General features: G+C 34.7%; 1 protein-coding gene across 2 annotated transcripts; it reads right to left on the bottom strand.

Annotated features, from left to right (window-relative positions):
• Positions 1-6,115: 6,115 nt before the first annotated feature.
• On the bottom strand, positions 6,116-12,792 carry LOC100371870 (serine/arginine-rich splicing factor 3-like). Of its 2 annotated transcripts, XM_002734954.4 has the most exons (5): positions 12,715-12,792; positions 9,940-10,162; positions 8,882-9,127; positions 6,600-6,680; positions 6,116-6,499 (listed from the first exon to the last, which is right to left on the bottom strand). In XM_002734954.4, exons 2-5 carry the CDS (start codon positions 10,152-10,154, stop codon positions 6,493-6,495), a joined length of 549 nt encoding a protein of 182 aa, XP_002735000.1. In that variant the 5' UTR covers positions 10,155-10,162; positions 12,715-12,792; the 3' UTR covers positions 6,116-6,492. The 2 variants fall into 2 exon arrangements, with proteins under 2 accessions (XP_002735000.1, XP_085355990.1); XM_085499864.1 differs by lacking the exons at positions 6,116-6,499; positions 6,600-6,680 and adding an exon at positions 7,052-7,405.
• Positions 12,793-12,887: the final 95 nt, after the last annotated feature.

Below are 12,887 nucleotides of genomic sequence, written 5' to 3'. Positions count from 1 at the left end.
AATGTATTTTATTGCTGAATCCATGCTCTCCGTTGTGTTCTTGATCACAAAGATAAATTAGGATAAAATTCTCCTTGGTATTTGAGGGGGGTAGCTGGTACAGTTTTACGGGAAATAAAAAGGGCTTTTTACAAATTAAAAGAAAAAAAAGACGTTTTTACAGTGATAAAAAATGGAACATTGAATGATCTGAAAAGCTCTCAGACTCAAATTTTCCGCCATTGCTGCACCGTGTGTAGAGACTCATGCGCATATTACCCTCGTAATGCTCTTCATTCGGTTAGAGGGCCTTTTACGTCTTGACATTAAATTTTGCAGTGAATTGTGTCATCTAGTTGTTTTACAGTTTCTAAAATGTAATTTCCCTGGATTATTCTTTACCATTTTTGACTCCCGTGTGCGAAGCACAAAAGGGAGTCTTTGCAGTTACCCTGTCTGTATGTACCTGGTATGTATGCATGTATGTATGTATGTATGTATGTATGTATGTATGTATGTATGTATGTCACTTTTTTTGTTCCACCGTTATCTCAAGAACCACTAATCAAATTTTGGTGAAACTTGGTACATAGATGCTCTGGGATAATGCGCAGAGTTGATTAGGTTTTGGTAAAAATCTATGAATATTAATTACCTAATTTGCATGACAATTAGCTGATTTTTAGCTGTTCCAAGACTGTTCCACTGATATCTGAAGAAGCACTCATTGGATTTTGATGAAATTTGGCACATGGATGCTCTGAACTAGTGCGCAGATTTGATTAGTTTTGGGTAAAAATCTATGAATATTAATTACCTAATTTGCATGATAATTAACTGATTTTAAGCTGTTCTATGACTGTTCCACTGATTTTTGAAGAACCACTCATTGGATTTCAATGAAACTTGGCACATGGATGCTCTGAACTAATGCACAGGTTTGATTAGTTTTGGGTAAAAATCTGTTAATATTATTAATTACCTAATTTACATAATGATTAATCAATTTTCGGCTTTTCCACTGATATCTCAAATACTAATCATAACATTTCAATAAAACTTGGTACATAGGTGTCATATGACACTGCACAAATCTGATAGTTTTTAGGGTAATATCAGTACATATTAATTACCTAATTTGCATAATTAATTAATTTTCAGCTTTTGATATTTCGAGTAGTAATGATCATGATTCAATGAAACTTGGTACATAGTTACTTGAGGACTGTGCAGAGACCTAATTAGTTTTTGGGTAAATATTTGTGCATATTAATCACCTTTATTAGCATAATTAGTTAATTTTCAGCTTTTCACCTGATATCTCAAGTACTAATCATCACATTTCAATGAGACTTGCGACATAGATATTCTAGGACTATGCAGAGACCTGATTAATTTTGGGATAAATAATTGTGCCTATTAATTACCTAATTTGCATAATTAGTTAATTTTTTGCTGTTCTATGTCTAAAAACCACTCATTCCATTTCAATGAAACTTTTAAAAAGTACCCATCACATTTCAATGAACCTAAGACTATGCACCATACTAGTTTTTGGTAAATATTTATGCTTCTTAATCACCTAATTAACATAATTAATTAATACTGATATCTCAAGTATTGATCATCACATTTGAATAAAACTTAGTACATAAATGCTCTAAGACAATAGACAGTCTGATTAATTTTGGGTTAAAATCTGTTCATATTAATTCTCTAATTAGCATAATAATTAATATTTTTTTGGTTCTAATCACATTTCAATGAAACTTGGTACATTGTGCAGACCTTATTAGTTTAGTTACCTTATTTGCATAATTAGTTTTCAGCTATTCCATCAATATCTCAAGTATAAGTAATTTTGAATTAATTTTTAATGTGTCTCCAAAACTCTCAGCACACGGGAGTTCTTTCTAAGCTTTCTTTGATTTTATTTGGATGTAAATTCTTGTACGTACCGAGAAAAATGACAGTTTTACAGTGTACGAAAAAAATATTTGATTGATTACGTTGTACGTCTAGCCTGTGATTACAGAATTCCGGAATTTATTTTTTCAATTTACGTTGTACGAACAAAAAAATATTGCAATTACGTTGAACGAAAATAACCCTTGTCCCCTCCCCCTCTATTTAAACTGAAAATGTACCTTGCATATTGTTGAAGCCCCACACATGTATATGGAGATTGCAAACCACCACATATTCATATGAAGATTGTGAACAGCACACTTGTATACATAGACTACAAACCATCACATATTCATATGAAGATTGTGAACAGCACACTTGTATACATACAGATTGCAAATCACCACATTCATATGGAGATTGCAAACAGCACACTTGTATACAGATTGCAAATCACCACATATTTGTATATAGATTGTGAACAGCACACTTGTATACATACAGATTGCAAATTACCACATATTTGTATATAGATTGTGAACAGCACACTTGTATACATACAGATTGCAAATCACCACATATTCGTATGGAGATTGTGAACAGCACATTTGTATACAGATTGCAAATCACCACATATTCGTATGGAGATTGTGAACAGCACACTTGTATACATACAGATTGCAAATCACCACATATTCGTATGGAGATTGTGAACAGCACATTTGTATACGTACAGATTGCAAATTACCACATATTCGTATGGAGATTGTGAACAGCACATTTGTATACATACAGATTGCAAATCACATATTCGTATGGAGATTGTGAACAGCACATTTGTATACATAGATTGCAAATTACCACATATTCGTATGAAGATTGTGAACAGCACACTTGTATACATACAGATTGCAAATTACCACATGTTCGTATGAAGATTGTGAACATCACACTTGTATACATACAGATTGCAAATTACCACATATTCGTATGAATATTGTGAACAGCACACTTGTATACATACAGATTGCAAATTACCACATATTTTTATATATGGTAGATTGTGAACAGCACACTTGTATACATACAGATTGCAAATCACCACATATTCGTATGGAGATTGTGAACAGCACACTTGTATACATACAGATTGCAAATTACCACATTCGTATGAAGATTGTGAACAGCACACTTGTATACATACATACAGATTGCAAATTACCACATATTCGTATGAAGATTGTGAACAGCACATTTGTATACAGATTGCAAATCACCACATATTTGTATATAGATTGTGAACAGCACACTTGTATACATACAGATTGCAAATTACCACATATTTGTATATAGATTGTGAACAGCACACTTGTATACATACAGATTGCAAATCACCACATATTCGTATGGAGATTGTGAACAGCACATTTGTATACAGATTGCAAATCACCACATATTCGTATGGAGATTGTGAACAGCACACTTGTATACATACAGATTGCAAATCACCACATATTCGTATGGAGATTGTGAACAGCACATTTGTATACGTACAGATTGCAAATTACCACATATTCGTATGGAGATTGTGAACAGCACATTTGTATACATACAGATTGCAAATCACATATTCGTATGGAGATTGTGAACAGCACATTTGTATACATAGATTGCAAATTACCACATATTCGTATGAAGATTGTGAACAGCACACTTGTATACATACAGATTGCAAATTACCACATGTTCGTATGAAGATTGTGAACATCACACTTGTATACATACAGAGCAAATTACCACATATTTGTAGATAGATTGTGAACAGCACACTTGTATACATACAGATTGCAAATCACCACATATTCGTATGGAGATTGTGAACAGCACACTTGTATACATACAGATTGCAAATTACCACATATTTGTATATAGATTGTGAACAGCACACTTGTATACATACAGATTGCAAATCACCACATATTCGTATGGAGATTGTGAACAGCACATTTGTATACAGATTGCAAATCACCACATATTCGTATGGAGATTGTGAACAGCACACTTGTATACATACAGATTGCAAATCACCACACATTTGTATGGAGATTGTGAACAGCACATTTGTATACGTACAGATTGCAAATTACCACATATTCGTATGGAGATTGTGAACAGCACATTTGTATACATACAGATTGCAAATCACATATTCGTATGGAGATTGTGAACAGCACATTTGTATACATACAGATTGCAAATTACCACATATTCGTATGAAGATTGTGAACAGCACACTTGTATACATACAGATTGCAAATTACCACATGTTCGTATGAAGATTGTGAACAGCACACTTGTATACATACAGATTGCAAATCACCACATATTCGTATGGAGATTGTGAACAGCACACTTGTATACATACAGATTGCAAATCACCATATTCGTATGGAGATTGTGAACAGCACACTTGTATACATACAGATTGCAAATCACCACATTTGTATACAGATTGCAAATCACCACATATTCGTATGGAGATTGTGAACAGCACACTTGTATACATACAGATTGCAAATCACCACATATTCGTATGGAGATTGTGAACAGCACATTTGTATACGTACAGATTGCAAATTACCACATATTCGTATGGAGATTGTGAACAGCACATTTGTATACATACAGATTGCAAATCACCACATATTCGTATGGAGATTGTGAACAGCACATTTGTATACATACAGATTGCAAATTACCACATATTCGTATGAAGATTGTGAACAGCACACTTGTATACATACAGATTGCAAATCACCACATATTCGTATGGAGATTGTAAACAGCACACTTGTATACATACAGACTGCAACCCACCACATATTCATAAGGAGATTGTGAACAGCACTTGTATACAGATTGAAAATCACCACATATTCATATGGAGATTCTGAACAGCAAAATCGTATACAGATTGCAATTCACCACATATTCATATGGCGATTGTAAACAGCACACTTGCCGGTCACTGGTAGCATAGTGGTTGTTGCATCAGACTCATGATCGGTAGACCCAAGTTCAAACCAAAAGGGTCAACCCTTACCCTGGGTGAGTGTACCACAGACTCAATGGAAAGGCCAATTCCACTGGCCGAGATTCATTCACTAACGAATGCGACTTTGGGGGAACCTTGGTTAAGGTCTGCAGGTGCTTGTGTTCGACCGGGCCTGGTTGACGCCAGGATAGGGCATTACAAATTGCCATTTGACCGAGAGATGGCCACACAGCCCTGTCATGTAGTCCCAAACATGAATACGACTTCTGTGGCAAAATGCACTAGGTGTCGTCAATAGCACTTGCAATTTGAACATACAAAAAAAAAGTCAGGAGAGACAACAGTCCGGAACTGTCGCCTGGCACAAAAAATATCTAAAAAAAAAAACAACACACTTGTATACACACAGATTGCAAACCACCACATATTCATTAATATTAGGATTGTTTACTTTACCAAATACGGAGGTTGTAAACTACCACAATTGCATTCACACACACACAGTAAAATAAAACTAGAGAAAATTGTCTGGAGCTTAAAGAGTTCCTCAACTACCTTATTGAAAAATCTTGGCCAGGAGTGGCATTTTAACTTACGTCCAACCACAGAAGGTAGAGCTTTGAATGTCGCACAGTTGAATGTCTTCAATGTCTCTTTTGCATTCAATAATGTTCCAAATTTTACAAGATTAACTGCCATGACAGTGATATTTGTATGACAAAGAAATTGAGTGGGGGGGGGGGGGGGTGGATATATCAAAAGACTATATTTACTATGTGTATATTTATTCCAGATAAGACAAAACATTGTAAACAAAATAAAATGTATTGACAAGTACAACAAAGGATATGAAATATTTAACGACTTTGAATAATACCCTAATGAATTCGTAATTCATACATACAATACTTCAAAGTATACAACAAAGTGTAGTGTTAGAAAAAAAATAGTTATCTTTTAAAATACATCCTGAATTATAACAGGCATGTTAAAACTTAAAATTATGTAATGTTACTTGGAAAATTCCTACTAATACACGTAACTTTCAGATTTTTAGTGACTGATAATTGTCTTTAAAGGCAGTGCTAACAATGTGACTACAGTAAATTAAGTATCCATGACAATAATAGCTTGAGAATATACAATGGTTTTAAGACAAATACTGTAGACAAGTCAGGGAAAGTTGTGAAATTTTAATACACTGGAAATTTCTGTGCAGTACTCTTGACAGAATAAGCGATTTTTGTGACATTCAGCATATTATACACTACGAACAACCTTGATTGATGAAATGTCAAAAAATCCCACAGGCAAGAATTTACAGTACTGGATTTGCTCCATTAAAAACACATCTCTAACAGAAAGTTTATGCGAAACAACAAAATTAGATTTTGCTCAATTTTGAGTACACACATCATTCTCAATGCACTTCTAATAGAGCATAAACTTGTTCTTGAACACCAATAAAAACAACATTTTTTTTGTTTTGTCTAGTGACCATCCCATTTAAGTGAAAATGGTGCTAACATGGTTCTTTATTTTCCAGGACTTCAATCACTGTAAAAAAATAAACATGTAATCAGTTTGTTACAAATCTCTGAATTTGTGTCATGCTGTCAATTATATGTACCGGTATACTGTATAGCTTGGCACATACCGACTTGGGCTACGGCTTCTGCTACGACTTCTGCTCCGACTGTGATTCCTCCTATATGGCGATCGGGATCGAGAACGAGATCTGAAAAGCAGATTTAAAAAGTTAAGCACATGAATAGAAGAAGTCTTGAAGGAAACAGAAAAGGCCTAAATATTTGGTATCAAATGGTAAAGTTACGCATACATATACAAGACTTTAATAAACTTTTTTAATGCCTTTTTTTTCATTGTTGAGTGTTGCATATAGATATTTCACAGTCGTATCTCCAGTTAGTGGTTTTACGCTGAAATTTTACCACATTTGTTAACTGTTTTTGAAATATTGAGCTACATTAATCACACATGGTGTAAATGGTAGTTATAAAAAAAATAGAGCTTAACTTTAATAGCCACAAAAGCTAAGAAGAATTAACAAATCTATTTGACAGACTCAACCTTTGTTATATGATTGAGATGAAAACCACACATGTTGCTGTACAGGTCAACCCATGGCTGAACACTTTGGCGCTGACCGAAACATTATATCGCAGGGCTCAGTGTGGTGACAGATGAAGCAACTATTAGAAGGCTGACTCAAAATGGTGAATTTCCATGACAACCCTCTGCTGTTGACCAGCTGAACATTTTGGAAAAGTGTTACGCTCCAAGCATGATGTCAGTGACTCCCTGGGCCAATGGTTGACAGGGTTGGCTGAGCTGAACTCAGGTTTCCCACACAGTGATCACATGATCCGCACATGATGATCACATGCTGAACACATGTTGATAAAACAAGACGCTAGTCGACTAAATGCAGAACACATTTGCCTGAAATAATGGGGGGTTAACTTAGTTAATAATTTGTAAAACAAATAGCATTCAAAGATACACATGCATCAAAATGTTAACACCGATCCTCATTGATTTTAGAGGTTTGCTTCAACAAAAACTTATCCACTGGACAATAAAAACTACTGTACAAATATTACTGTCATTTCAACAGAACTGAAAAAGAAATTTTTGTTTCAAACGTTGATGCCCTTCTGTGGTAAGTTTATAACTTTGCTTATACAGTTAGCAACATTATAGAAATAATGGTGAAGGATGGAGAGCGAATAGACTTGCTGCTGGAATGGCGTTACCATGAGTGCATATTTAACATGGAGACTGACTTGCTATGAATGAATTCATTACATATGCGCAATGAATTGTATTTCATTCCATTTTGTTAAAATCTAATCTACAGTTGATTTACAATATTGAAAACTCAAACATTCTTAAGATCTGTTACAGAAGTGCATAAACATTTTTAGTTCTGCTGAAATGACTAATATTTACAAATAATTCTAACCAAAATAGTACAGTAAGGTGAGACTGATATGATACAGTTAAAGACCACCATTTACACACACCCAAAATTGAAAGAAATTTGTGGATGATCCAAGGTCCAAAGTCACAATATATTACTTTCGCTGGTTCTCAAAATTACAACACTTCAGTGGGGTGAACGTATGTCTGTTTCACAAGAAATAAAGTCTCATCACTTCAAGCTAAAACAAGACAATCGGTGTCACAAAATACTATTACTAGATTGTTTTGACTACTGGTAGTGCCTAATCTGTTTTACTTGATTAATTAAATTAAGTTGCAAGAAGGCACATATTACAGAAAAACAGATAATTTACATAACAATGAAATATGTTAATCCCCTCATTGTATCTAATGTTATGCTAAATGGGTTCAAGTGAGAGTTGGAAACAACTACTCTACAATGCCCTGGAGAGAACTCTGTATCATAGTAAAGCAAAAATAATCACCCTATACATGTTTATTTAACCCATTTTGCATTAAGATGTAATCAGCAAAAACATGGAACTTCCTTTCTTGTGAAACAGACACCATTTTTTTATATTCATATTTTTACCACACAGAGTGGTTGATGCAACAAAATTAATAATATGAAATACTTAAGTTGTTTGAAATGGTCAAATATTTGAATTTCGAATCAACAGACATCTCTGTAACTCTCATAATAATTATGCCGATTATAGACAAGAAACAAAATAAATGACATCACCCCTCGCATTGCAATTACTGCATGTGAATAGACCAAAACAGCAATGAAATGTCACAGAGTACATAAAATGTAATACACTTTGTGCATGCATGCCAGCAATCTTATCAAGTGTGCCTATACCCGGACCCCCTCCCCCAACATATTCTACTACCGTTTCTTCATACAACACAGGATTTCAAAAGAGAATCCATCAATACATGCATGAGATAAAATACACATACACATACCTTGATCGTCTTCTACTACTATATCCACGGCTTCTCCCATAAGGAGGACCACCCCCACCCCCGCTACCACTACCACCACCACCTCCTCCTCGGGCATAGTAACAATCTCTGGCAAAGTGTCCACGTTTGCCACATTCGTAGCAACGTTCCTCAGAGAATGATCGGCGTGGTGGTGGACGACCCCACTTTGCCCATCGGCTTTTGCCAGAGGAGAGTTCAGCTCGAATCTCAACGCCACATAATTTGCTACAAGGATACAAAAAAAACATTTGTTTAAAATACCATTAAAATTTTATAATTACTAGTAGCCACATCGTAATTCCTAACCAAATCCCCCAGTATAGAGTTTCTATCTGTCCACACAAAAAAAACAAGTCATTGGTCCCTTATGGTACTTTTTCAAAGCTATCCCTGATGAGCTCAACAATTGACATTCCAAAGAAAAGGGTGGATTATGTGTGAAAAGAAACTGCTTCAAACAATTGCAGAAAGAAGCAATGATCTATTTTAATGTGTCACTTAAGGGCTCTGCTTTTATGGTATACATGATTCCCTCTGGAGTTGATATGGCAAAATAACAGGATAGAGGTCTAAACGTGTTAACATTGATTGATTGTGCTGGCAAGTTCATTGTTGAAAATAGATAAATCACTTTTATCGTTTCACAGCAATAGTTGACTAATTTTGTGCTCTAAACTTTGCTTGTCCATGCAATAATACGATAAGATTTGTGTCGTTATGCTTCAGAATGCAAATAGTCAACAATGACCAATGCGTGATGAGAATGAATTCCAAGAGGAGTTGGCAGTGATTTTTCCACAAACTAATATATTTTTACTCAAAGTATATTTTAATTGATGGGAATAATCTTCAGTTTGGACTTGCAATGTCTACTGATCACAAACAGCACCAAGACTTTGTACTTCTGAACTAAATTTCTTAGTTAAAAGATTTCATCACAAATAATGATAATATTGCAAACTTGGCTTGCCATATTTTTATTGCTCATTTCTATCCAAAACCACAAATATCACAGACACGAGTAGTAAAAACCTCACGTTTTATCTAAGCCTCTACAAGCATCACTTGCATCTCTTGGGTCTTCAAACTCCACAAATGCAAAACCAGGCGGGTTCCTTGCAACCCAGACATTGCGTAATGGGCCATAGTAACTAAAAGCCCTTTCTATCTCATGTTTTGTGCCATTTGTACCAAGATCTCCCACGTATACTTTGCAGTCCAAAGGGGAACTGTCTCTAAAATGTGATGCCATTGTTTTTACTGCAAAAGAAACATACCAAGAAAATTTCTTTAGTTGAAAGATCAAGAACATCAAACTGAAATAACAAGCTACATGTACTGATACATAAAGCACATCACACACAGACACACGTAGAAAGATTATTATATAATTGTGGCTGTGCATGTAGCGTACAAGCCACAGCCACTGCACACTTTCAAATTTATCTGACCTCACATTTTAAGTGGTAAGAATGGTATTTAAAGTCTTTCAATTTTGTTGTCATTTTTGAACAACACATTTCAATCTTTCGTGGCACCTAAAAATATTTTTCGTATTCAATGATGCCTAATAAAGAATACACTGTTTACTGTAACTAGCTGAATAGGTAATATTTGTTTTTTACAATGAGCTGTAATCACAATGAGTGTTAGGTAAATACTTTTTTAATGCTCAGTACATTTTCCAAAAATTACTAATTTTCTGTTTGGAAAGGAAAAATCATGAGGAAGATTTTTCACTGGAAGCAATGCCAAAAGATCGTACAGGCCAATATTCTTTTGCATATACATTGTAGTGCGGCAGTGTATAACTAAAAACATTTACTAACAACGAAACCAAGTTGAGTTTTACTTGAATTTTATAACAAACCAATGATTTTTTTTTTCCTAAGTAATGACCAACGTTTGAAACACCTGGAAAATAGAAAATTTATTTACCCTTGAAACAGTGTGATCAGATTGCACATGCTTTATACTTTCCATTACCAACAAACTTACTGCCATTGTGAGAATAATCTGATAGGCAATGTTGCAATTTACAACATTGCTATACATAGAGCAGTATTGCTTATCAATTAATCAAGCTTAAACAAAATATTGCAACAAAATATCCCAAGACTAAGACGCCACAATTTCCCACACCCTGATACATGCCATTATCACTTCAGAGACAGCCAAGTGGTCAAATGCAAACACACTCGGCAAAATGAGCATTTTGACCTGAAATTAGATCGGCTTGTTAAAGTTAATTTATTTTTCAAATAGCAGATCATGTAGATTTTTTTTCCTTTTTCTCAAATTGTTGCATATGCATACCAAACCCACATGTGCAAGCTAAATTACTGTAGAATACTTTATTTTCGCTAGGAATTTATTTTTGCTATTTTCACTGAAGGGATGATTCTGTGAAAATAAAATCCAGCGAATATACTTTTTTTTCTATATTTCACATTCAACTCATTCAAAAATCAGTGAAAATAAATTCCATAAAAAATGCCCAAAAAGCCTTTTCAGCAAAAATTAATTCCAGCGAAAATAAAGTATTCCATGGTATTTACCCCACACTGAAAGTGCTATCTCATCATAGTTTACTCTTGCATACAGACTAAATATACATGCTGTAAAGTACATAATTGCATTGCTTATTACCGTCTGGCTGAATAATAAACGACAATATGTGAACAACTAAGGAAAAGCGAGAAATGATAATTTCCCTGTTGCGAGACGGAAATAGCCTTTGTGCATTTATTACTTAATCAATTACATGTTTCTGGCAAACAGTTTTTTTGCTTTTACTCGAATATGTAATCTGTGTGTTCATGTAGTGTATTTCTCCAATTCAAGAAGTCAAGTGAACCAGTGATTTGCACAAGTTTAGTGTCATAAAAGGCACTGATAATGGAACATGATGTACAGCAATGCTGTTAGCAAAACAGCAATGTAAATTGCAATATTTCCTAGCAGGTCATTCGCATGATGACAGTAAACTAATTGCTTATTACATTAAATTTGTATTATAATAATTTCCAGACAAATAATCGTCCAATAAAAGTGTTGAGACTGGCACAAATTCTTCAGTACATCACACTGCTTGAGTAATAATTTGTTTTTACAAACAAAGGTACAAGAACCTGCTTTTATTTGTAACAGTTAATATGAAAAGTCATAAAAATATATGTTTTTGTTTAGGTCTGCAATCCAGTCGTGTTTGAGACCAGCTTTGAACATATTAATATTAGTAGCAGATACAGTTTCCTGACTCAAATGATTATTTCCAGTCGTTAATTCTGACTGAGACTGAGAGGAATTTATGAACGTTTTTTTGGTTGTCCATGCATGAACTATAATACTATAATATATAACTATAATACTTTTACCAGTTTGAGATCATATGCCTATTTTATTATGAAGAAAGTTCACTCTCGCTTGACTTGAAATTTGAATAAGTAATAAGCTTCATCTCAGAAAAGCCCACTTGTTTCATTTTTGTGAAGCACAGCACAGGGTTTCATGCTTGGACTGGGGGGGGGGGGGTCAGTGGCACAGGCAATACAGCTCCCTGCTCAGGCTTAGTGGGACAAAACATCAGGCATTTCTAAATGTTCATTTATAGGAGTCAGTGGAGATTCGCTATTAAAAATTATAATAATTGTGAACACATCGTTTGGACAGTGCATAAATTGAAAATATGCTTCATAAACCTGAAATGTTGATCTTTGTTGAGCACTGACAAACATGTGGCAGTCATACTACACAGATATGCAGGGTGATAATGAAAACAAAATACGAAATAACCACAAATGCAACATTACCGTTTTCGTTTTCTCCGGAAGTGAGCAATGGCGGTAGGCAATATGGGACGCTGAGTTCGGAGGTCACTCGATTGATAGTTCGACCATAATCGGCACTTAGTCGGACACTTTCGGAAAATGAGATTCCTTCACATTTCGTGATATGCCGGTCCTGTTATTTCTCAAATCACTGA

This window comes from Saccoglossus kowalevskii, chromosome 1 (genome assembly GCF_978046115.1).
Source record: "Saccoglossus kowalevskii chromosome 1, keSacKowa6.1, whole genome shotgun sequence".
Lineage (NCBI taxonomy): Eukaryota > Metazoa > Hemichordata > Enteropneusta > Harrimaniidae > Saccoglossus > Saccoglossus kowalevskii.
The sequence above is the reverse complement of the archived record's forward strand: the minus strand, read 5'-3'. Positions and strand labels throughout refer to the sequence as shown.